This window comes from Terrapene carolina, unplaced genomic scaffold, assembly GCF_002925995.2.
Source record: "Terrapene carolina triunguis isolate 2854851 unplaced genomic scaffold, T_m_triunguis-2.0 Scaffold62, whole genome shotgun sequence".
Classification (NCBI taxonomy): Eukaryota; Metazoa; Chordata; order Testudines; family Emydidae; genus Terrapene; species Terrapene triunguis.
In genome coordinates this window covers 3,489,603-3,517,298 of record NW_020664413.1, presented here as the reverse complement: position 1 = coordinate 3,517,298, position 27,696 = coordinate 3,489,603, and the positions used below count along the sequence as shown (strand labels likewise).

The window sequence follows — 27,696 nt, the reverse complement described above, 5'->3', positions numbered from 1 at the left end:
ATTACTGGCATGATCACAAAACACTACAGCAAATCAAATTAAATTACAAGACAACACAAAGGGAAAACATGGACATGTTTAATTTCTGATGACAATGCAGAAATTTTGCACCATGTGCTGGGTTGAAGAATTTTATTTATTTGAGTTATCTGATGTCTACCCACACCTTAAACCATCACCCAAAATTTAAGAATATTTTAGGATTTTTTTAATGTATCATTACAAAGTTTTGATTCAAACGTCCAATTTCAAATAGATTAATTTTTACTTTCCCACAAAAGAAAATAAACGCCCTCTCCCCAACCATATGGTGAGACCCTCTCAGATCATCCTTCAGTTTCCAGCTCCTCCACATATGGATCCCCAATCACTTTAAATGCCGGAAAAGATGGACTTTGCAGCATGCGTGGAAGATTAGTCCTTCCACAATGATGTCCTTATCAAATAAGGAAAGGAGGCACAAGGAATTTACCTCAACTATGACTGGCTGTTCTGCCAGTCTGACTGGTTCAACATGGGAACAACCATCCATTTCAGGTTGGTGGATCTGTGGTTCATAAATGTGTACTAATAATTTTAATTAAGTATTTAAATATTAGATAAGAGTGGCAAAAAGGACAAAACCTAAGTAAATTTAAAACCAAACCAAGATAACAGTTGACTGTATCTGCTTGTTTCGCCTGTACAATGATTTCTTTCAGAACAGAAAATATTCAACTTTAAAAAAAAATAAAAAAAAAATCAGCAAATAATGTCCGTCAGTTCATCTGGGAAATGTTCAAATTTTGTTTTATTTATAATATTTGGGAATGTAGGTGGAACTGAAATGTTCAGTAAAATATGTGCGAACAATATAATCCTATGTGTTGAATGGATCTTTATCTGCAATTACTATATACAACTATCACTCACCTTCCCGTTTATGTTTGACTGCACTGATTTATCGTCTGTCCAGTAATATTAAGCACAGTGCTGGGTAACCCATTAGTAGAATGGAAGTTTCTTGCAGATTATGCCAATATCTAAAGTGCATGTTTAAGGGAGCTGTTGTTCATGGCTGTGGAATACACTCAATTTACAAACAAGACAACAATGGCCAGATTTACAATAAATCTCTGTGTGCAACAAAAAGCAGCAAGTCCAGAAACTGATGTTTTAAATTTCATGCATCTTCAAAAACAACAGGCTGATATGGCACTCTTCTCTTCTGTGCATCAGTAAGCAGTTAAATCCCAATAAGTGAGTGAGTGTGAGTGTGAGTGTAAAAAAAGTACACCTAGAAATTGTTTCTGAAGGTTGAGTTACTATGTTCTGTGGTAGGACTTTCAAGCAATCTAGCAGAAAGAAGTGCTGAATATAAGTAGTTCTTACCCATCTAAAGGACTGTCAAGAGAGGGACAGCTTCCTGAGCCAGAGTTTTCAGGACTGCTCAAAGACAATGGATCCAGCATCTAGTAAGTAACCGTGAGAGAGAGGGACTGAAAATCTTTTTTTTAGGGTTGATGGTTCTTTACATCACATTTTATGGCTCAAAACCCTAACATACTGATCATAAAAATCAGCAGTTATAACTGATGTGGCTGAAGTCATATCGTATGGAGTCCTGCTTGTTGAAAAGCACTCTGGTGCCCTTCTCCCACCTAATACAAACACATTATTTGTATTTATGTATTTAATTTACAGTGTTTAGGAAATAGTAAATTATAGCAATTATGTTAAAAGAAATGTATGCAGTACATACACAAAGAGAGGGAGTGTTTGCAACCCCTATATTAGGTAACAAAATTGCTTGGTCGCTATCTCAGGCTGAAATTTTTTGGAAAACATGAGCAAAAAACTTAGGCTACTAAAGGATAGTTAGCTGTGGCAATGTTTCAAAAAAATCCTTTTGTTTTTTAAAGAAACGGCTCCAGGAGAAGGAACCTGAAATTTGGAAAGGAGATGGTTATGGGGTCAGAGGTATGTCTTTTGCTGCGTCTGTGACAATCCAGGTTACATGCCCTTTTGAGTGGCTGGTCCAGAGAGGATATCAGTCTACTACTTCTACCAGCTAAGTGAGTTATTCCTATAGTTTAAGTAGTAGAGGCATATGCTATAGAGCTGAAGGTCCTAGGTTTAAACACTACTGATGACTCATGCAGGTGGTTGTTACAATTGCACGTGCTATAAATATTTTACATTTTGAGTGTCCATACATGCAATCCTTGGTCTCTAATTCCCTGTGAGCATCTGTGTACTTGAAATGTCTGAGAGGCATCAGGTGACTTTATGCAGGCCAATGGTAATGATTTTTATTATGTACAGAAATGGGCTGGATCTGATCAGAGGATTGGTAGGCAGTGTTGTTCAGTGGACAGGGCCCTGCACTGAGGGTCAGGAGATACAAGTTCTACTCCCAGCTCAGACACTGACTTGCTGTGCAACTGACAAGTTACTTTCACACTATGCCTGTTTTCTCTTCCACCCTCTCTCATCTCATCGTAAATTCTTCATGGTAAGTACTGACTCTTTACTACTTGTGAGGATAGAGTCTACCTGTAGGAGGTCCTGATCCCAAATGGGGCACCACTGTAATAAGGATAAATAATAATGGCCCAGATGTGAAAGGCACTACATATCCCATTTTCAATCCTCTGAGCTATTCAGACTCCACCCACCTTTTCCATCAGTATCCAGACAGGATACCGATATTCAGAGAGAGCAGGATTTCTTGTAGATTCTAATACTCAACTATTCTACCAGAATGAAGCTAACAGACAGATCAGAGGGACAGAATGACACGCCCCTGTGCACCTGCCAGAAGAAGGTGGTAATGCTTACTAGGTTTATAGTACTTCACTTTCTTAAACCATTATACAAACATTAACTGAAAAGCTGATAGGTGGTACTTGGTAGGTCAGTCAGGCACCATGCCCACAGTGACATTTAATCAAGTGGAAATGAAAAAAATATATATTTACTTGATCCATGCTTTCTGGAATGAACTCGCCTTCACTATTGATACTAGTGAATGATCCATTTCGTACCACCTGGTGCAACTCATCTGGAATGTATCCCGGGGGAGGTGAACTTCTATCACGTGTATTAGAACCTTTAAAAAAAATAAAATAAAAAGGCAGTTTATTGGAGAACACTTTGCTTGGACTGGAGATTAAAAACAATCCTCTCCTGCAAAAAAAGCTTACTATGGTGTTTTCTTTCTTTTTGTAAAGCACGAAGTTTGCTTCTACATCTACCATGATTTATTTCACAATTTTTAAAAGCTGACTGTTGCTCTCGTGGAGCCTGATACTGCAAGGTACTGAACTCCCAATGGTCAGGGATTAAAAAAAACAAACAAACCCCAAGTGGGCACCAGCAACTAAAACTTTAATGTATTTAATGTATTACTTTAAAATGTATTAAGTGACAAAATAAAGCTCCAATCCGGGTCAATGGATGTGGACTCTGCTCGTGCCGAGCAGCTTCCAGGATCAGGGCTAAGACGACAAATTAAGAACTACTAAACATCATGAGTTAGGATTGCTTACGAGTCAATCTATATACTGAAGGACTGAAAAAAATGTATTGGGGTACTTGAGTTTTCCATGATTAAAATTAAAATTTCCATTGTTTCATATAGCAGAGAACAAGAACAACAGTTCAGTTTACTGAAGAGGGTTTAAAGGTGACTGCAAAGAATCCACTACTATCACATACTATGCCCTTTGTATTCTGGAGAGGGTTGCAAAATGATTCTTTGGGATAAAACCCCAAATTAATTGACTCATATTATATGAAAGTGTGTGAAAGGGATGAATCTTAAGGTGCCTTTCAGCCATCTTCCTTTCTCCCCAGAGACTAGTATATATCAGTTTATGTTTTCAGTGTTATCTTTAAGGATAGAACTTACTTTAAAAAAAAAATATATGAAATTCTCCTTCACATTCCTCACTAATCCAAAATTAAGGGCAGTCATAGGCTTCCCGGGGCCCAGAGCCAGCTGTGATCACTTTCTCCTTTACAAACACTCCTAGACCTGTAGTCAACATTCTGTGTTTCTCTCGCAATTTTTGGTGCCCTTAACTTCATTAGAAGAGAGACAAGATAATTCTAAACCTGTGATCTGGGAATTGTGTCCATCTGCAGATCTGTCTCTGGATAAAAATTTGCCTCTGTCAACGTGCAAGCTAATCTGGTGCATTCTAAATCTTGCATTTAGAATGCCCCATTTTCCGCTATACAGCACAGGCATATAATTCATTAATTCCCAGCACACCAGATGACTGGATCTAGATTTCATCAGAATGGAGCATTTACGGACGCCAACTCTCGTGATTTTATTGAGAATCTCATGACGTTTTACTTAAAACCCCATCTCCTGGAGTTTTATGAGGATGTGAGAATTTCAGCTTTTACTAAAAACAAAAAAACAATGTTTTTAACCATCATCATTGCAGAGAAGAGCTTGAAAACACAAACCCTAAAGACTTAAAATCCAGAAGGCAAATAAAAATAATCCAAAATGTATTTATTAAAAAAACAAAACAAAAACAAAAAAAAACATGATTTTTTGTGGCCTGATTCATTATTTTAAACCTTGCAGTTGGCACTACTTGGTGTTGTAAATAAAAAAGCACATTTCAACTGCATCAAAACAGGTGTGACAAATTGTTACCTAAATATAGGTCCTTATATCACATTAAAATTTTAAATATGACCATATTAAATACAAATGTTAAAGAAAAGATGGCTGAATATCCAATCCCAAAATAAAGTAAGCAAGCATTTAATTAAGCATCCAACTATCTCCCTAACACAGATAAGTTACAGTGCCACACTATTTTCTTTTGTTTGTAAGAGTGCTATATACACTGCAAAATATGCTTACATGATGTGCAAAATCAAAATTTAATTTACAATTAAATTGACTGAAACAAATGTTACTTGTTCAATTAATTCTTTAGCCGAAGAAGAAGTGAAACCAAGGAATCCACATAATTAAATTTCACAAGTTAACCTCACACTTCAAACTGTGCATAGGAGAAAAGGTTAATTAGCCCAATGCTAACGCAGCTGCTTCTTTACTTTAAAAGCAGCATGAACAATCTAAATCGTCAAACATTTTTAAGAATGGAATCTTACAGTCAGGAAAATGCATTGCCATTTAAATAAATATGGCTTTGTTCAGAAGCTCAATCCTGCATGTAATGAAGTCAAAGGGAGTATTGACACTGACTTTAATGGATAGAAGGGATGAGTCTGCAAATGAACAATAAAAAAGAAATCTATAGATGAACATTAGGGAACAAAGAATTAAACCCATTTGCTAATATCCCAAATCTAATTCTATTACAGGGTTCTTTCAACTATGGATTAATTCTTGTTTGGTCAGTGTTTTCTGCACTAAACATTTATACAAATTAGAAAAATATTTACCTTTATTTAATTTTTCTTTGATTTTTACAACTAAAAATCATCACCTAACTCATCAGCATGAATAAAACCTCAATAAAAGAAATATGGCATCAACCAATCAATCAGGATTAATAGAGATACTCTCTCAAGTATGAGTCCGCAGACAATTTAAAATGAAAGCTCATACTCTTAAAATCACAGGAATATTAATTGCTTTACCTATTACAGACAGCCTGTTTTTCCTCTCTGCCACTCCAAACACTGTATTATCCAAATCTTCCAGTGATGGCAATGGTTCCATGTTACTTAGGACAGGAACCTAAAAATTAAAAAAAAAAAAAATTAAAACAACAAATAAGTTTAATTCTGTAGTCCCGAAAGGAGAAGAAATAAAGAAAAACACTACAGATTTCCAAAAGCTCTTTATGTTACGAGAAATGTTTCCATGCAATATATCCTTTTTTTATAATATAAGCTTAAGGAAAAGAAGCCAATTTGCTTCAAAGTCCATATAGTTCATATCACTTCAGTAGTTTATTTAAACATTTCTACAACCACGTCTTAAATTACACTGAAATAGCAAATTATGTTTCTGTTATAATCAGGATTTTTTTCAAACGTGCAATTTTCAGTTTGTGTCAAGAAAAATACACATTCTCTTTTAGCTCATGGGATCTGATGTTTAGATTTCAGCTTGAAAGAATCACTATACAAAATAATTATTATTATTTATAATGTGGTATAACTCAAATGACCAAATTATTATCAGGGCCTTATTGTGTTAGTAATGTCCACATAAAGTGGTATTGTGGGACATAACACAAACCTACTATCTCTCTCCACTGTTACCATTTGTTGTGACAGATGCATTTGAACACTTATTTTTATTTAAAGAAAATTTGAAATTATTAAATTTAAAAAAGTTTAAATAGTTTCAAATACTTCACTAGCCTCTGAAATTGCACGTCAATGTTGGCGATTTTACACATTTTCTTATTTTAAAAAATATATCTTTTACTGATGTATGAAAAACCCACACAAAGAGGGTAACTCGAATAATTTAACTCTCCAGGGGAACACAGTGAAACTGACCAAATATGAAACGTTACATGCATAAAGTAAACGAACTGAACAAACAGAAAAACATTCTCTCTAATCTCGGAGTAATCTTAGATGTTACTTGTAACAATAATAGATAAATATTTCACACAGAAGTGTAATTTTTAAGTAGGCAGTGTCCCGTTGAACTCTTTAATCTAGACATTAATAAATATACTAATTTGTACCTGTGAATTTCCATGTATTACAAGCAATATCTTGAGGCTCTTCATGTGAACACTACGATCTAGCAGTTCGACAGCTTTGTCCAAATCATCCTGTGTGGTTAACGGAATCACCAGCTACAGGGAAAGAGAGGAAAAAATTAGTCTTAATAAGGGACACAAAAATAGTAGTGTTGGTATAAACCCGATACTGTATGTGACTAAGGACCCCCCCCAATTTTTTTTTGTAAATCAATTAACATAAAATACTATGATAATGCAGCATTGAGACGGCCAGTCAGGCACTGAAGAGAATCAGGAAATAATATTAAATTTGAATCATAATTTTAACTTTGCCTTCTAGTCTGTAAAGCATTATGAAGCAGGCATTCATTACAAAGTAACAGCCATTTCAAAATATACAATGTAACATTTTCTGCAACTTTAGATACATGTGTAGCATCTTCTAGTATATTTTCTTCCTTCTCCCACACAGAAGTATCATAATAAATCACTGTACCTTTCCCCCTCACAGAGCTCATATAACTTCTTTTCTACATCATTATGTATTTTGTCATCTCTCATAATATACATTCAAAACACAATTTTTAAAAACAGTAATGTTGTTTATACACATTTACCAATGACTTATCTATTAAGTAATTACATTATTCAAGGAAGGGTGCCAGACAGGAACATTCCTACATGGGATAAATACAGGCCTCACTAGGAAGGCATGAACTGAATTTATTATTTGCCTAGGCCAGGGTCACAAATTGCCAACTAAAATCCACTTAAATTATAATTAACATTTTTTTAAACCATAACCAGATTTTAATCAAATTGGAATGGAAATATCTCCTGTTTATATAAAGAAACTGCAAAATACTGGTCTATATCAATGGATTTTCCCTGCCCACAAGTAACTATTGTAATGAAATTTGAGGAATGAAACATTTTGCAAATTTGGTTCTCTAGCAATCAATTAACCTCCATGTTACCCAAAGAAAAACACAATCAAACGGGTTGTGTGTGTGTGTGTGGGGGGGGGCATTTTAGACTAAAACCAGAAACTAAGCGATTAATTAGTATTTGTATTCTGTTAGTACCTAAAACCCATAATCAGGGATTGGGACATCATCATAATGGTCACTGTAGAGATATAAAGTACAGTAAAGACTGTCCTATCATAGAATCATAGAAGATCAGGGTTGGAAGGGACCTCAGGAGGTCATCTAGTCCAACCCCCTGCTCAAAGCAGGACCAGCTCCAACTAAATCGTCCCAGCCAGGGCTTTGTCAAGCCGGGCCTTAAAAACCTCTAAGGATGGAGGTTCCACCACCTCCCTAGGTAACCCATTCCAGTGCTTCACCACCCTCCTAGTGAAATACCTAGTTCTACCTCAAAGATCTTAATTATGATACAACAAGTGGACAAAACCAAACAAATGGTTAGGGAAGAAAAGGTAAACAGTAGTTTCTAATATTTATTAGCTTAACAGTGGTAGGTTGTTTCTAACACACTTCTCCTTTCTCATTTTAACTCAAGAGGAACAAGAGGAGCAGAAAATTCATTCATATGCCCAGAGGCAGATTACCCTTTTGTGGGGCCCTGGGCCAGAGCAAGTGGGGGCCCCTCCCCATCCCTTCCGCCTCTGCTCCCTCTGCTGCCCCCCGCCCCCACGCTCCTACCAGCAGGAGAGCCGGGCGGGTGGGCAGAGAGGGTTGCGGTGCAAGGGCACCCGTTTTTCTGAGGCCCCCCAGTTGGCTGTGCTGCCTAGAGGAACTAGGAGGAAGAAAACAATTAAGTCCAAAAATGAGACAGAAGGTCTGGCTCTTTACTCAAATGTCCCAATACTAATAATAGTATTTTACACTTACATAATATTAATTTTTAGATCTCAAAGCACTTTACGGTGAGGGTAAATATCATCCACATTTTACAAAAAGGAAGGGACAAAGAGATTAAATGAGTTGCCCAAAGTTACATAGCAGGTCAGTGACAAAGCTGGGAATAAAAATCAAATTCACACTCACACCCCCACCCCCTTCCCCAGTCTGGTGTCCCATCCATCAGAGCATGCTGCCTCCCTACAAAATCTTGGGCTGTGCCCTCTGCCTTATCCCTGTTTAGACAAATCCCATTCACCTGACGGAATGGTGCAGCGGAGAACCCTGCAAACTCATGGCAGAAGTGACTAACCTTGGCCCTTCTGCAGCTTTTTATGCAGGAGGCCATCAGGAGGCCTTCAGTCATTATGAAAATACGTTGGATTTCAGTCTTGAAATGTTCAGCTGTCAAAACCATTAATACATTAAAATATGAGAAACTGAGGATTCAGGAAGGCAGAATATTACCTCATTATTGCTGTAATGCAAGTCCATAGGCTGTCCAAAAGCAACTTTAGCTTTAGATGCAAGATCTTCTAGTTTGACAGGCCTGGGAAATTGTAGAATCCTGTAACACAAAAAATATTTTTTGGAGAATTTTTTCACTAATTTGAAAGGATCATTGTTTATTAATGAATTACCCATGAGTAATCTTATAACCGGAAAAAGAAGAAACAGTTTACAAAATATTTGCTGCCTTAATATGCAGAATAAATTTAAAAAAGCATCTTTTGCAGTAAAAATTAAAGGAACACTCAGTTAGTAGGCATAAAATTAGGTCCTACTAGCTGTGCTTTAGTAACTTGCATATTGCTTCATTCTGGTGAGCGCACACGGCATTAAATATTCCAGAATCCTGCTCCAAGTATTCCAGAATGGAGGATTCTTGTAAATTTCAATAACTTCTGTTTAACAGAACTAAGTAGAACAGTAGAGGCAGCTATCACTGAGGCTTGATCTGCACAACATACTTACTTCGGTATAATTACGCCACTCAGGGATGTGAAAAATCCACACCCCAAACGAAGTAGTTATACCGACTTTAACACACACACACACACACACACACACGTACATGTGTAGACAGAGCTATGACGGCAGGATAGCTTCTCCCACTGACATAGCTACCGCCTCTTGCAGAGGTGGAGTTAAGCCAATGAGAGAGCTCTCGTCCATTGGCTTTGAGCATCTTCACCAGATGTGCCGATGTAAATTTGTAGTGTAGACCTGCCCTAAGAAAAACAGGATGTAGGCTAGTAATGGGTTGACCAGCAGAAGAGTTAGAATTCTAGGGGTAGACAACCTATGGTACGCGTGCCAAAGGCAGCACACGAGCTGATTTTCAGTGGCACTCACACTGCTCGGGGCCTGGCCACCGGTCCAGGGGCTCTGCATTTCAATTTAATTTTAAATGAAGCTTCTTAAACATTTTAAAAACCTTATTTACTTTACATACAACAATAGTTTAATATATATTATAGACTTATAGAAAGAGACCTTCTAAAAATGTATTACTGGCACGGGAAATCTTAAATTAGAGTGAATAAATGAAGACTCGGCACACCACTTCTGAAAGGCTGCCGACCCCTGAATTACATCAATATTACCACCTTCATTTTAACTAGCTAACAAAATTTCTAGAATCAGGAGGAGAGCTTAAAAATACCATCCACCCACCCCCATTTTTGAAAGATATGATGTAGTTAAATTTCCGAGACCCTCAACACTGACAGTGTTTCTTTACGTAAAATTCCCTTAAAAATTTCTAAAATGTGGGTTATAAACTCAAATTAAAGATTTCCTATTAGCTGAATGCCACCAAAACTAAAAGATCCTAAATATGTGTCACTCTCAGAGCTTCCATTATGTACAAATATCTCTCAAATAGAGGCTATTAAATTATTTCAGCAGAAAGGCCATATAACAGACTTTTGCTTCATCTCTATTCTAAGTTACCGAGGCAGATAATAACCACAAATCCTGAAGAGAAATTCCACTTGAATTTTATGGATATTACACTGGAAAATTAACAATGGCTAATGGTCCCTTTTATCTAGGTCTTCATTAACCAACATACCAGTAAGAACATTGTTTTCTTGGGGAAAGGAGAACAGAAGCTAGGTCATTAAGGAAAGTCTCTTTCCTTTCTCACCTTAGTCAATTGTGCAAGCTTGGAACTTTGCTTACTAGAAGACTTTGGCTATCAGTTTAGAATGCCATATATATTATCTTAGGAACTCATGAATAGCTTCGGACTCCTCCTTTCTGCCTCCTATTTTACAACAATGTAGAAGCACCATTCAAAATATTTATTTATTGCATAACCCTGTATCCACTGTGCCACACCATCCTGGTATCTTTGGAGCTGTATGTTCTTACACAGAACATCAGAGCTCAACCTGCATATTGGACTTGGTCTGTCCAGTATCACCTGTTTGCAGTTGTAGCTATGTTGGTCCCAGGATATTAGAGGCACAAGGTGGGTGAGTTAACATTTTTTTTATTGGCCCCACTGCTGTTGGGGCAAGCTTGCCTCTTTCACCAACAGAAGTGGGTCCAATAAAAAAATGTTAACTCACCCACCTTGTGCCTCCAATGTCACCTGGGCATTAGCTCCAAATCACTTCTATCTGGCCTGAAATACTCTTATTTTTAAAGGCAGCTATAAGGATGTATTTTGCATTACACAAAACACTCTTCCATGAATGATGTGCTAATACATTTCAATTACAATTTCAGACACAGACAGTGAAGTCTGGTAATGGCCACTAAGAGTACTTCTATTTTTCTAGCCATTTTAAAAGGTGGCCACGCTGCATTCTGATTAGCATGGAAGAACTTGCATTGATAGATTTTACAGGCCACTAACGACTGGTAACCAGTAGCACAGGCTTTAGTGTAATTTTGGTTTTGTTTTTTAAAAAGGAAAAGAACTGTTGCATTTGCTATTGTTAAAAATGGGGTTCTCTATCATCATTATTATTGGTTACATAGTACTGAGCGTGCTTGGTGTTTCACGCCCACCAATATGAAAATAAAGGTCCTTGCTCGGAAGAGTTTACAATTTACACAATGAATATGATCAGAATTTTTTAGGTATTTTTTTAATTTGAGTTAATGTTCAATAATTTAATTTGTGATCACTACTCTGTAGGAAGGTCTACTGGAAGAAGCATATTGGCAGGAAGTACTTGGAGAAGAAAAATGAGGCATGTCAAACCAGTTGAGAAACAGAGTTCCAAGCAAATGAGATGCATGAAGGAGAGTGGGAGACCTCCACATAGGGGAGATGGACTCATACATCTTAGCTTTAATTATGCTTTTTAAGCTTTTGAATATCTCACTCTCTGCCCCCAACACGAAGTTATATTTGAACTGAAGTTTCAGTAGAAACCAATCAGAACAGCCCAGTTACAAATCTCAGAAGACTTTCCTATAGCAGAATTTCCAGTTAGGATTTTCCCACAAAATCACAGTCAGTACAGAAAGGGCAAATCAAAATGTTTCCTTTTCTTACTAATGTAGGGCTTGATCCTGCAACCACTTATTCTTATGAGCATAAGTCCCAGTGACTTCATTCATGTGAATAAAGTTATTCATGAGAGAGCATTTAAAGAATCAGGTCCATTCTTTGGAATTTACATCTAAGTAAATCATATTTGACAATTCTGTTTAAATTATACATTTCTATTTTCTGCTGATTTGTGCTGACTATTCTACTTCTCTTAAGCCATGTATGTACATCAATTTCTATCGAGTACTTTTAATGGTTTCTTTGGGACACTAGCAGAGAAATAGCAATAAAATTCATAAACTAGCAACAGAAATGCATTAAAATAGTTTATCTTTTCCTGTCTTACCTTTTTTCACCTCGGTGTTCGAATTTGACTCTAACATCATTCTGTAATGAAAGAGATAAATTATATATATTTTTAAAAAGGCCATTATAAATTATTAATTGGTGACAAATTCTTATTCAGAAAACCATAAAAAAACATTTAACATTCTCAGAATCCTGCTCCAAGTATTTGGAGGGCCCATAAGGTTTAATTACACTATTTTCTTGCTTACTGAACATTTTGGCAGAAACTAACAGATAAGTGGAAGACTATTTCTTCTGCTAAGGTATCAGATATGATAAGTCCGGAAATCCATGAGGATCAAAAGGATGGTTTTGATCTAAACTAAATATTTGTGAGAGAAAAAACATACATTGGCCAGGAACGGTGAACCACAGCCACTGGGAGCTGCGGGGGGCCATGCCTGTGGACAGTCAACGTAAACAAAATGTCTCGCAGACCGCCAGCAGATTACCCTGATGGGTCGTGTGCCAAAGGTTGCTGACCCCTGATTTACATTTAGCTGTATTAAAATGCATATAATTTGTTTGTGCCCACTTTACCAAACACTCCGAATCAGTGACCTTTACTCTTCCTTATTTACTGCTCCCCAATTTTTGTGTCATTTGTAAACTATCAGTGATGCTTTTAGGTCTTCTTCCAGATAATTAACAGAAATATTAAAATAACTGAGAACAGAACCTTGCGGGACCCCAGTAGAAACACACCAGCTCAATGATTCCCAATTCAGTTACTTTTTCAGACTGATCAGTTATCTAGTTTTTAATTCATTTAACATGTGCCATTTTTATTTTAGATCTTTCTAGTTTTTTAAATCAAAATGTCAGGCAGTACCAAGTCAAACACCTCACAGAACTCTAAGGATATTATACCAACACTATTAGCTGTATCAACCATAATTGATTTTTTTTTTAATGAGATTACAAGTTAGTTTAACAGGATCTATTTTCCCTAAACCCATGTGATTTGCATTAATTAGATTATCCTCCTTTAATTAGTTATTAAAGGAGTCCCATATCAGCCACTCCATTATCTTGCCCAGGATCAATGTCAGTCAGACAAGCCTATAATTTACCTGGGTCATCCCATTTACCCTTTTTAAAAATTGGCACAACATTAGCTTTCTTCCAGTCTTCTGGAACTTCCCCAGTGCTCCAAGACTTATTGAAATTCAACATTAATGGTCCAGTCAGCTCCTCAGCAAGCTCTTTTAAAATTCTTGGATGCCTGTTATTTGGGCATGTTGATTTAAAAATGGCCAACTTTCCATTCCACTAATATCTCTGGAGGATGTTAAAGAGTGTTATCACCATATGATGAGACCGTATCATCTGTTTTTCCCCAAATACAGAACAGAAATATTTATTGAACCACATCCGCTTTTTCTGCATTATTATTGATAATTCTACCATTTCCACCTAGTAATGGACCAATACTGTCAGGATTCTTTTTGTTCCCAATATATTTTTAAAAACTTGTTTTATATCTTAATATATGCACACACTTTACAGCTGCCTTCACTTCCCCTCTAAACCAGGTCAGTTTTTTTAACCACTAGAGCCTTCTTCCTTGATTATGACTCTCTGGGCAGCTAGTAAGGTGTTAAATTATTCACAATTATCATTCACATTTTTTCTGATTAAATTCTTCCTCCCAGCTGATTTGGCTGATAATTGTTTTCAGCTTTGTGAAAGCACCTGTTAAAGCACCAAGTACACATATTACTGGTTTGGACTTTATTCTGCTTGCATATTATGATACAAGCTTGTATCTAAGCTACCATTAATTTTTAGTTTTGTAATCAGTTCCTCTTTATCTGTTAGGACAAGGTCTAAGAAAGAATTATCCCCATATTGGCTGCAACACTTTTTGAGTTCGGAAACTGTCATCTATAATGTTTAGGAATTCCAAGGCTGTTTTAATACGGGCAGCATGAGAACTCCAGCACGTCACTCAAACTGAAGTTCCCCATGATCACACAGTTCTTTTCCCTACACATTGTAAATAGGTACATACGGAGGTTGTCATCCTGGTCCCTAGTATGATTGGGAGGACTATAGCAGACACCAACTAGTACCCCATCTTGTGCTTTATCTGTTAGGATATTGATCCATAAGCATTCAAGATCATTTTCTTCCAAGTTATCAGTGACTCAGAAACAGATAATGCCATTTATGACAGAGTGCCACTTCTCCTCCCTTTTTGCCCGCTGAATCCTTCCTAAATCGGTATTATCATTTTAACATTCCAATTGTGTGAAGCAACCCATCAGGTTTCAGTAATACCAACAACATCAAATTTATGCTCATAAACGGAGAATTCCAATCACAATTCCTCGTTTATTACAAGTGGCATATCTAAGGCTTTTAAGCCACCAATAAGGAATGATCCCCCGCTTCTTCCAAATACTGAAGATAAAACAGATTAATACACAAATACATGTAAAAATTCAAATGTCTTGATAGACCACCAATTCAGGGCACAATCCAATAAACATCCATTTAATTCCATGGGATTATCATCATGAGCAATGCTATTCACATGCCCTTATACAGAATGTACAGAATGTGACCTACTGTACGAAGGCGAAAAACTGTGGCTTTTTGCTTCTTTATGAAGCTCACAGAAGCCCTGAATATTATTTTTCAAAATAAATATAAAATTTGAACATTATGACTAAAAACTCCTCCCCCAACCCAATTGTTCAATTCGCTTTTGCAATATCACAATCTCCACTAGTTCTCCAGCTGCCCATACAGTCTCTGGGGAAAAACACAGTTCACAAGACCTGGTATTTCGAATAAATGGAAAAAAAAATCTTTCATACCTTCTCTATGTATTTCCCACACTGTAAACATCCTTTAATATGACAGTTTAAATACCTGGATAGTCCAATTCAGTTGTATATGACTAAATTCAGTCTAAAGAAACAATTCAAAGAAAGGATGGAGCAAACTTTGCTTTTAAAATAAAAATCCTAAAACAAGTCAGCAAAAAAGACTGTGATCCAAACCAAAGTGTGATCTTGACAATTAGTGTAACTCTCTGATTACTGACTTTAAAAAATCAATTAGGGAGTAGGAAGTGGATGCTTTACTTTACCAGATACATTTAGTGTGCATGTGTTTAGAATGTGTCCTGAAACACTACTCTTCATTTTTGTAACTAATTTCAAAAATATGCGGCATCCACAGGAGATTAGAATCACTCATATAACACTGACTTTAGTTTTGCAATTGGAAAATTATAGAAGTCACAGTATGATATACATTGTTCATTGTGTTAGACAAGAATGCTGAAAATTACCTGTTTTTTGGGTGAAGATGATTTTGGTTTTCCTGTTTCTTGTACTGGCAATGCAGGACGACTAGCCTTATGAAGGACAGCCAAATCCTGCATGATTGAATTCAAAGCTTGCTGCTCGATTGAATTCAAAGACTGATCATCTGTTTAAAAAAAAAAAAAACACCCATCAAAAATAGGACATTTAGAAGTTCAAATCATTGTTTCACTTGAAAGCTGCATTTCAAAATCGACTAGGAAAATAAACATGTTTCCTAAAAACTTAAGAAAAGGCACACATTCATCACAATTAGCTTAATAAAAAATAGAAGATCCTGTGGCTAGCATGTTGCAATTACAAACATATTCTTCATTTAATTTGTTTCCAGGAAGTAACATCATAAGCAGGGCTTAAGGAAATAAACAACTTTTATTGTTAAAGTACTTAAATTTTAATTTTTTTCAAAAATTTAAAGCAGCTTCCCAACAAATTAGGACTGACAATTCAATTCACCTTGATACAACTGCAGACTATAACTAGGAAAAAGGGTTTCAAAGGCTGTTTCATGTGAAAGTCTTAGAAAAATGTGAGAGAAAAAAATTAGATCTTCAACTTGTAAAGATGCACTATTATGGTAGTCCTTGTTTGTAGCACAGAAAGACCAAAGTTAAGGATTTACTCTGGGTATCATTCTTCCCCAGCCTAAACCAGTAGAACTCAGGGACATCGAAAAAGCAACGCATTGGAACTCTAATTAGAAGAGACCTTTGCTACTGAACACTTGCTGATTGCTCTCAATGTAGTTTTTACATTAGGTTCACTCTTCCAGCACTGCAACTGCAGCATTCTAAGGCAAAGGGGGGCAAGCAAGGATTCAAAGACAAAAGAGGTAACCTCAGTACGTTTGAGGGAAGGGACAGTTGGAAGTCAGTCTGGCTGGCAATGGGGCAATTAGTGAACCTAATGTAAAAACTACATTGAGAGCAATCAGCAAGAGTTCAGTAGCAAAGGTCTCTTCTAATTAGAGGTGTCCAAAAGTCAGAATTAGTCCTATAGCCACATTAAGATGGACAAACATTGGACAGTAAAGTGTTTGGAGGTTTTGAGGGGTGGTTGGGAAACGTACCCTTCATTACTTCAACTCCACACCACAGGGGTTGCTCCTATGTACACTGGCCTGTAGTTTACTCCAAATGTGTCCAAGGATAAATCTACACTTGGAGGTGAAAGGAAAGAAATAATATCCCACTACTCACACACAAAAAATATTAAACGGTGATATAATGAACTCCTCTCGAGATTTTCTTAATGCTGGACTAATTAGCTAGCTTCAGGAAAGTTCATGTAGATAGGTGGTGAAGAGCTCCCACTAGAATCTAGAGAACTGCTTAAATGGATTATGTATGCACATGACTTTATATTCCATATGACTAAAGCCATTTGCACAGCAGGGAAAGCCTGGGAGAAAACAGTTACATATATTAAAACTTAGTTCTTCTTGGAAACACATTTTAAATGTGCATAACCCTCCTTTGAGGACAATACAAAGTCAAACAACAGTATAAATGACCCCATCAGTCCTTCAAAAGGTGAAACACCTGAGTTTCTAATGTTTTAATAGAATGCCATTCACTGTAGTCAGCCCTGTAGAAGAACTCTATTAGGTTATCAAAGTTAAATATTAATGGCTGCATTGGTCCTATGCATAAATGAACGCCAGGTTCAAAGATTCAATTTTATGATCCTTGACAAGCATTCTTGTGAAATGCAATTTTGTTATAATGTTAATTTTGCAGAAGTAGGAAGCAAGCAAGAATAACGTGCTCTCATTTGAAGAGGTGTCAGGGCTAAGTCAGATGTCACCGACAAATATGAATGGTGATTCCTCAGCTACAGGATTTGCAACTGATACTGTTCATTTATGCCAACATCACCTTACACAAGGAAAGGAAGATCTGTGGATAACAGTGATTCCATGTTCATCTATCTAACTTCTCTCTTCTTTAAAATAACTTGTACTGGGATTTACAGCAGCTCAATATTTCACTGTCACGGCCCTTTTAAGCTGTAGTTTATGCTGGACACTAAAAAATGGTTGAAAAGAATAAAATACAAACTTGTATAATGCATAAACGACTGTTTAATGTAAACAGTAAATATAATCCAGATTTTTATTTTTTTAAATTATCCAAAGACCTTTGGCCATGAATGCCTAAAATTAGTTAGACAAGGGAGGTAAGGTAATATCTTTTATTGGACCAATTTCTGTTGGTGGAAGGGACACATTTTTGAGATTCACAGAGCTCTAAATAAATATTAATTATCTATTCTTGCTCATTGATCAAACTGAACTCAAAAATAAAAAACAAATATGGTAAATTCATTTAAAGATAAAAACACTGGCAAGTTCAAAAATACCATTTCCTGTCTTTAGTACTGCAAGAATTGTCATAAAATATTGATAACAGTACCATATGAGTGCAGTAACACCACAATTGTAAAGGTCTGCACACAACCGAAGATGTTAAAAATGTAGCTATCATTAGCCAATAGCAGTAATGAGCTACCCAAGAGTTTGTGTGGGATGACGGATGATGATTCGATACATTCAAATAATTTAAATCTAGTTTACAGTCTTTATACCAAAACAGCTACACCTAGAGGAGCCTTCCATTCCTAGAATTAGGAACATTCTAAATCATATTTAAAATGAAAGAAATTAATAAACTCCCACTTTTCAAGGAAGCGTCTCTCCCTCGTTTTTGTTAGTAATCACCGATGGATACTACTTCTGCACTAATAATATTTTTCTATTTGCATCACTACAATTTAACAAGGCCATCCCTGGACATTACTACTCCAAACAATTCAAGTATCAGGCTTCTCAAAATATATCTGTTTTAAAAGAGAGGAATGCATGTATGCCACACAGAAAAAAGAGCGAGACCAAGCAATCTCTCCTGAACACTCCATTTCTTACAATAGACCAACATATAAAGGAAAACTTTGAGACTTATTTTAATCCTGAATTTCTAATAAACCCATTTCCATGGTTCTCCCTGGATACAACTATGTGTATCTTAATGGGACACTGTCAAAATAAGTAGGTCAAAAGTTTTACTTGGAACTAACCAATAGTGAAAATCTGCATTCGTAATAACGGTATAAAACCTCTAAAATTTTCCTACCAAGGGAAAAATTAAGAGCAGATCTGCTTCTTACTGCAATACTCTCAAGCAAGCCAACTGATGCACACTTGCTCTTTACTATGATTTATGGTGGAGTTTATGATGAGAATCCTGGACCTGGATCAAAGGATCTGAAGCATATCAGCAATGTGCTTCATCAGTTGCTGAACTACCTGAAGTCATCTGCCATGGAAGGTGGGGGAGGTAGTACAGCTTTATCAGGTGATGATGACAATACAATTGTGTGAGGTGTCACCTCCTTGTCAGCCCTTGCTTCCTGCTCCTTGAAGGTCTTCCCCAGCGGTTCTGGTTGAGACGGTGGAAGTAGAGGTTGGGGAGAATCTATCTGCCTATGTGGCCTATGACAGCAATTCAAGGCCCTTATGAACTATTGGTGATAAAGGGCCCAGGGTCCCAACAAGGCTACTGTAGGAGCCCAGAGAGCATAGGAGGAGGCATCCACCATTGATCATATCAAGTGCACAGGGGTCAAGGTAGAAAAATGATGTCTTGGAGGATAAACAGGAGAATGCTGTACTGAAATCTGAGAGTCGGAAGAGTCATCCTCAACATAATCCAGGGTTGGTGATAACTGTTCACCCTGGATGGTTCAAGTCTGTAAACAAGGAGGTCTCAATGAAAAAATGTGGAGTAAGCGACCAAGAGGATCTCTGTATAGACAGCTGTCCGGTACCAGTAAGTAACAAGGATTCTAGATCACTGTAGACAAGGAGGTTTTTGAGTGTCTAAACTCCTGCAGTACTGCTGGTATGTAGGAGGGAGTTAAATGAGATCTGGTGGAGAATGGCTTTGGTACCAAGGTAGGTACTTGTGTTGAGTGTATGAACCCTATGGATGTCAAACACTTGATATAAGGGACTGACTCTGATAGCATGATACAGAGATACGAGATGATGGCATAGGTACCGGGTGTGACATTGCACCCCATATTCTTCATAGTGATATTAGTATGATATCATTATATCATGATTATGATTTATTTTACGCAATATAAGGTATATGAGGTATCATTGGAAAGGCTACGGTTTGCTGAATATGATTATCTTATTTGTATGCATGTATCATTTTTGTATCCAAAGTTATGAATATTGACTATGTATCTATTTCACATGTAGCTATTCCTGGGCATCCCCCCACTAGGCAAAATGCTCTCAGTCTAGATGGCTGGCTGGGAACGAGCCATTCAGGTTAATGAGCCATTAGGAAGAAACAACAGGCCTTAGGAGAAGCTTATCTCCCACCTGGTGAGCCTTCCTGTGAAGGCTCCAAACAGCCAGTGGGGGATGGCTGCTGTGACTCTAAAGGGACATGTGACCAGGTAACATGGTGCTGGACTCCATCTTGGGGTGTCAGTATTTTTCCACTGGCTGGCATGGAAAGCAAGCTTTGAAACAAAGGGTTCCAGCCATATGCAAAAGCTATATAAGGCAGGGGAATGACATCATCTGGGTTCTTCACTCCCCACGCAAGAAGACTCCTGGAAACACCTGAGGAACGAAGACTGAACTGGAGGAAGTGCTGGACCCAGGCTAAAGGGTTTTTAGCCTGTGAATGGAACACCTGGGGGTTCCAAATTGCAAGTAAGTGCAGCTTGCCCCTTAAGAATCTGCAGCCTGCTTATATCATCACTTATGTTGAGAATCTACTATTCATATCCAACCTATTTAGTATATTAATCTTAGACTGCATTTTTTGTTTATTTGTTAGGTAATCTGCTTTGATCTGTTTGCTTTATAATCACTTAAAATCTCTCTTTTGTAGTTAATAAATCTGTTTTTGCATGATCTAAACTAGTGTATGGGAATCCTAACTCAGGGGAAGAAGGCTGTTGCATATTCCTCTCCACACTGAGGAAGGGGGTGAATTTTATGAGCTTAGGCTGTAGTTCCCTGTGCAGCACAAGATGGTATAATTTTGGGTTTATACTCCGGGGACGGGGGGAGGGGGAAGGGGTACGTACTTGAGGAGCTGGGAGGTACCCTAGCTGGAGCCTTCTCATGCAGGGCCTGGTCAGAAAGCCTACTTGCATGTAACTGCGGCTTAGTGTGTCGCTACCTGTATGTATGCTGGTGAAAGTGCAGGCTAGAGGGGGCTTTGCAACTTGTCACAGCAGTACAGTGTAAAGGGAGCCCAGGCTGGTGGGTCAGGGGGCTCAGTGGTACCCCAGTTCTAGGTGGCACCCCAGGGGGAACCCGTCACACCGGGGATACAGTGGTGTAGATCTCTTTGACATAAAATTTCTAGACTGGGTATGGCCATCTGCAGTTGAAGAAGTCGTCAGTACAGAGTCCTGTTTCATAGTATGGCTCTTAAGGAACATTTTAGATGTTCTCAGGGTACTGGAGTGACTGGGAGCTTCAATGGCACTCCCTGTGGGACCTGAGGTCTCTGGAGCCTTCTTAAGAACATAAGAACGGCCATATTGGGTCAGACCAAAGGTCCATCTAGCCCAGTATCCTGTCTTCCAACAGTGGCCAATGCCAAGTGCCCCAGAGGGAATGAACAGAACAGGTAATCATCAAGTGATCCATCCCGTCGCCCATTCTCAACTTCTGGCAAGCAGAGACTAGAGACACCATCCCTGCCCATCCTGGCTAATAGCCATTGATGGACCTATCCTCCATGAATTTATCTAGTTCTTTTTTGAACCCTGTTATAGTCTTGGCCTTCACAACATCCTCTGGCAAGAAGTTCCACAGGTTAACTGTGTGTTGTGTGAAAAAACACTTCCTTTTGTTTGTTTTAAACCTGCTACCTATTAATTTCATTTGGTGGCCCCTAGTTCTTGCATTATGAGAAGGAGTAAACAACACTTCCTTATCTACTTTCTCTACACCAGTCATGATTTTATAGACCTCTATCATAGCCCCCCTTAGTCGTCTCTTTTCCAAGCTAAAAAGTCCCAATCTTATTAATCTCTCCTCATACAGCAGCCCGTTCCATACCCCTTATAATTTTTGTTGCCCTTTTCTGAATCTTTTCCAAGTCCAATATATCTTTTTTTGAGATGGGGCAACCACATCTGCATGCAGTATACAAGATGTGGGAGTGCCATGGATTTATATAGAGGCAATAGATATTTTCTGTCTTATCATCTATCCCTTTCTTAACGATTCTCAACATTTTGTTCTCTTTTTTGACTGCCACTGCATGTTGAGTGGATGTTTTTAGAGAACTATCCACAATAACTCCAAGATCTCTTTCTTGAGTGGTATCAGCTAATTTAGACCCCATCATTTTATATGTATAGTTGGGATTATGTTTTCCAATGTGCACTATTTTGCATTTATCAGAATTGAATTTCATCTGCCATTTTGTTGCCCAGTCACCCAGTTTTGAGTGATCTTTTTGTAGCTCTTTGCTGTCTGCCTGGGACTTAACTATCTTGAGTAATTTTGTATCATCTGCAAATTTTGCTACCTCATTATTTACCCCCTTTTCCAGATCATTTATGAATATGTTGAATAGGACTGGTCCCAGTACAGACCCCTGGGGGACACCATTATTTACTTCTTTCCATTCTGAAAACTGACCATTTATTCCTATCCTTTGTTTCCTATCTTTTAACCAGTAACCAATCCATGAGAGAACCTCCCCTCTTATCCCATGACTGCTTACTTTGCTTAAGAGCCTTCGGTGAGGGACATTGTCAAAGGCTTTCTGAAAATCAAAACACACTATATCCACTGGATCCCCTTTGTCCACATGCTTGTTGACCCCCTCAAAGAATTCTAGTAGATTGGTGAGGCATGATTTCCCTTTACAAAAACCATGTTAACTATTCCCCAACAAATTATGTTCATCTGTGTGTCTGACAATTTTGTTCTTTACTTCTTAGGTGATGACCAAGATTTCTTAAGCCATCTAGTATTCCTACTTTTCTTGTTGGTACCCAGAGATTTAGAAATGAAGCTCTCTTTACTGCAGCCATCAATACAGGTGCTGCCTCTCCTGAGCCGGTCACCAAGACTCGGAGGCAGACAGGGTAGCAACGCATGGATCCTTTGAGACTCTTGGTGACCGGGATCCTGAAGTCTACGAGGCATGAAGAGTACTCGGAGGCCTGTGTGCAGAAGGGTTCTCAGAGCCTGGGTCAGAAGCTAGTCTTAGGGCTTACTCCCTCATTTGCTCTCCGTTTTCCCAAGTTCTGCTTTTGAAGGAGGAGCAAATTTTACACTTCTTGGGGGAGAAGGGTGTCTCCCAAATAGCAGAGGAAGTTGGTAGGTTGTAAGAGAGGAAACCTGCAGTTGTACTCCCTGACACAATGGGGAAGAGCAGGAAGCTGCATGGACTGAGTAAGAAGCAGTCCAGGGAAGGAGCAGTAAGGGCTGGAAGAGTAAAAGCCCAGAGCTGCTCGGTTGAGGGTTCCTGGACTGGAAAATAGTGTAGAGAGTGGGCCTGGGTTCCCCTACCAGCTACTGAGGAAGTGGCGCAGACCAGGCATGAGGAGCAGACTGCCTGCGACAGGTGGAAGGTCCACTGCAGCTCCCCACAGCTGCTTCTTGCCGTGAGCCACCGCCCACCTCCCCCAGCCGGAGCCACGTTGGGGAGAGTTGTGCTGGCAGCTGTGGGAAACCTAAGTCCCTCCACCTGCCCTGGGTCGGAGCCCTGGGGGCAGGGACACGGGCCTGGGGCTACTCGGGCCTCCCACCCAGGGCAGGTGGAGGGACCCAGGCTCCCCACAGCACATCTCTCCCTGACCTGGCTATGGGGGGGGGGGGGAGAGGGGAGAAAAAAGGGGTGCCTCTTTCCCTCAGCCCGGCCACAGTAAGAGCCGGGCAGGCAGCTATGGGAAGCCGCGGCGGATCCTCCACCTGCCCTGGACAGGGGTCCCAAGCAGCCCCCTGTCCATGTCCCTGCCCCTCAAACCCCCCCGCCAATGATTAAGGCATTTGAGTGTTTGTAGTCTCAGATTAGATTAAAATAATTTTTAAAAAAAGATTTTGCCCCCCATGGTGTCATTAAAGAGTGAACGTTGTGTAGCCTAACAGCACATTTCCATACTTTAACATATTTCAATTTCTTTTAAATTTATTCTATATCCACAGAGGAAGTGCTGTAATTTTGTCAACAATTTGCAATTTTTTTCATATATAACTATCAAAGCCATGACATGCACTTCCATAATAAAAATGTTAATTACATAAGTGGTCTTGTTCTTTTCACTAGGAATTAAGCCAAGGTAACAGTTTAATTGGATTCCACTTATAGGTAACTTACCCATCATGGCAGCCAGCCTGAAAACCTGAACTTCAGGGAAATGGCTGTCCCATTAGCATTCATTTATTTTCTAAAGAGAAAAACAATTAAAAAACACGTAAGTACTGAAAACTTAAGAGAAAAGGTTTAAAGTGTAAAAAAATTTACATGTGAAGTATAACTATTTTCACTAACTCCTATATTTCTTGAGAGTTTTAAACCACGTCTGAAACTCGAAGTTTTAATCTAACATAACATCTACAACTACAATTTAAAGACCAAATTATGAATCTTCATTTCAGTTATTTCTACCTCAACAAATGGATGTGAAAGCTGAAAATCCACTAGAGCAATGCCCCCAAACTTTTCATGTTGTGCCCCTCCCCCCCCCCACCTTACCACTGTCCGCACCCATAGTTGGGAGCAAGGCTGTGACCCCGGGGGGTGGGGGTGGGGGCTAGGGTGACCAGACAGCAAGTGTGAAAAAAACGGGACAGGGAGTGGGGGGGTAATAGGAGCCTATATAAGAAAAAGACCCAAAACTCGGGACTGTCCCTATGAAATCAGGACATCTGGTCACCCTAGGGGGGGCTTAAGCCGCAGACAGGAGCAAGGGGGCCGAGACTGGGGCCGCAGCTAGGGATGGGAGCGGGGCCAGGGCTGAGAGAGAAGCTGCAGCCGGGGGTTGAGGGTGGGGCCAGAAGCAGAGCCACGGCCAGGAACTGAGGCAGGGGGCAGAGCTAAGTTGGGTGGCGTCCCTCCTCATCCCCCATGGGGACTGGCCTGGGCCCTGCCACACACCCCTGAATGTTCCTCTGTGCCCCCCTAGGGAGGCATGCCCTACAGTTTGGGGATCACTGTACTGTAAGTATAGACAGCTGTATAAATGCCTATGACAGCAAATGCCTAAGGAAAATACTAGGTATTAAATGGAGTGAATTGATAACAAATGCCAAGATTTGGCAGAAGGTTCAACAACTCATTATCTCCAAGTTTCTCCAAAAAAGAATTCTTCTGCTGGATTTTCTTCCTCCTGGATCCCCTCCCACAAGAGGGAACAATGTGCTCCTCCACACACATTATAATCAGGACTTTTTTTTTTTGGTCTAGAGTCAGGAAATTCAGACTTATGGTTCACCTTAATTTGGTCCCCACTGCACAAATATAATATTTTCAGAACTAATTTCTTAGTATATGCAATGTGCTAACTTGCACAGATATTATGTGACTATACACACGTTTACAGTCACAGCCATAATAAAGTATTTGTATTTACATTTCTCAATTTCTTTTAAAGATATTTACACAATTTATAAGGAAAAAATGCAAATGATCACTGAATATAGACACATCTAGTCAAAGCACTCAGAAAAATGAAGTATGATGGCACTAGAATTTATAGCCAAACACTAATCCTTGTCACACATGAAGAGGAAATCATCCTAAAAACAAAAAGGACTACCTTTGACTCTCAATAGTTGGAAAAGTTCCAGGTCAACTGTTTACATACACTATATATTCATACGTTCAGAATCCCCCAGTCACCTTACAGCCCAAGATAAAAGCTGTAGAGAAAGCCAAGATAGGATAATAGTAATAATGTAAACAATCCAAAAAAAGAGTCGTGGCAAAGTATAGTTATCACCATATCTTAAACCATGCTAGGATCATGAGAAAAATCAGAAAAGCACACTTCCTAATTGATCTGCCAGAGTACCATCTCACGCAACATAGGCAAGGACTGTCTTTTTGATCTATGTCTGTATATCACTTAGCACAACTGTGTCCCGTTCTTCGGTGCTCCAATAGTACAAATAAAAGAAGAATAGACTTCAACCCTGGAAACAGAACTGGCAAGCACAGACACTCTTCCACTTGTGGCCTCCCACTGACTTCAATGATGCCATGCACATGTGCAGTGGTTTATGTTACAGGATCAAGCACACAAAAAGACATCCACGCGTTTTTCCTTTTAATTTACTAAAGCATCTGGCAACATTTAAGGTACAAAATTTTTTTTTCTTTAAATGAAAAGAAAAAAAGTTATTTAATTAGGAAGTTTCTATACAAACTGAAAATAGCTTGCTTCCATACAACTGCCTACTTTTAAATCACTCAGCTCGGTGGGATCAGAGTTCAGACGCCAAGAAGAGACTTTGAAACACAGAGGGAATGTGTCCTCTAGGCAATGGGGAAAGTAATTACTCTCTAGGTGCCGTTCTCCCTGGCAGCAAAAGACTATGGTCACTGCAAAGAGTGGTGTTAAGGAGCTCTGAAGGGAATAGCCCCTTGATCCTTTCTGCTAGAGCAAGTATCACAAAGCCATAGGCTCTAGAAGGAGAATGGGGAGCGTAAGTCAGGCCTTTACGAACTGCAGAGCTACTGAAATGGGGCGGGAAGAAGAGACTATGCTCTTGTAACTATTTATAGCCATTAAAACTTGCCCTCCTAATTTAGAGATTAAAACAGGGAGCTCAGCAAAATCTGATAAGAATCCTTAAAATTATAACGGTAAGCATGTTTGTATCTTCTTTGAGCATTTGTCCATATAGATTCCACTTTTGGTACATATGCACTCCATGCACTTGAGATCAGAATCATTTGGCCAGCAGCATCCATTGGTGTCCATCCTCCCCAAGAGCACAAAGGGCATAGAGGAGGTAACCAACCTCACCGTTTTTTCACCAGTACAGAAGCTAGGTGTTGTAAGACTCTGTAGAAGTGGGCATGGAGGATGGGTTGTGGAATATACACATGGAAAACACATCTTAAAGAACCAGTTACTGTAAAGTAAGTAACTTTTCTTCTTTGAATGCTTGCCATACATATATCACTCTTTATGGCCCACAAACAGTAAAACTGTAAAACAGCTCTGCCAAAGAAGACATTCGGTCTAGATGCTCCTATCAACAAACGGTGTTTTGAGAAAGTATGAACTGATCCCCAAGTAGCTGCTATGCATATTTCTGAGATGAGAACAACTCTGAAAAACTGCCTGAGCTCAAGTGAAATAAGCCCTAACTTGATCTGGTGGATCTAAACTAGCTAACTGATAACATATCTTAATATAACCTGAGACCCACTTAAGCCCTGATCTTTTTAACAACATTAAGTAGTCCAGGTATTTAGGAATGTTTGCTGCTGTTGGAGAAATACGATGTTGCTCTGCCAATAAGGAGAACTTTTCCACTTGGCAGCGTATGTGACCCTTGTAACATCCTTTCCATTTTGTAGGAGAATGTTTTGGATATCTCTAGAACAAGCTCTTTCGATGATTGTCAGCATCCAGAATGTGCGAAGTAGAGAGGCCAAGTTTGGATGCTAGATGTTCCCATTGTTCAGGAAGACAATGTTTGGACTCACTGGCAATGTTATTGGAGGCTAAATTGAAAGTCTCATGAAGGCTGGGTACCAGAATTGCCTGGGCCAAGCTGGTGCTATCGAGATCATTAGAGTCTTGTTTGAGTTTCCAGGAATGGAATCTATATATGTACAACACATTTTTAAAAACCACAATTACTGTACGGTAAATAACCATATTTTTTACATGTAACAATTGTACTCAAAATTTGTCACTTTTTTTATTAAGATTCTCAG

The 27,696-nt window shown here is 38.7% G+C and overlaps 1 protein-coding gene across 1 annotated transcript in view; it reads right to left on the bottom strand.

Moving 5' to 3' along the window:
• Positions 1-24,191, bottom strand: part of MAP3K2 (mitogen-activated protein kinase kinase kinase 2) — a 50,505-nt gene extending 26,314 nt beyond the window's left edge. The window contains exons 1-8 of the mRNA XM_024217936.3: positions 24,121-24,191; positions 15,715-15,854; positions 12,409-12,449; positions 9,017-9,116; positions 6,684-6,797; positions 5,617-5,716; positions 2,961-3,091; positions 1,372-1,451 (exon numbers count right to left, since the gene is read on the bottom strand). Coding sequence (XP_024073704.1) covers positions 1,372-1,451; positions 2,961-3,091; positions 5,617-5,716; positions 6,684-6,797; positions 9,017-9,116; positions 12,409-12,449; positions 15,715-15,854; positions 24,121-24,127 — 713 coding nt within the window. The 5' untranslated portion in view covers positions 24,128-24,191. The remainder of the gene's footprint in view (positions 1-1,371; positions 1,452-2,960; positions 3,092-5,616; positions 5,717-6,683; positions 6,798-9,016; positions 9,117-12,408; positions 12,450-15,714; positions 15,855-24,120) is intronic.
• Positions 24,192-27,696: the final 3,505 nt, after the last annotated feature.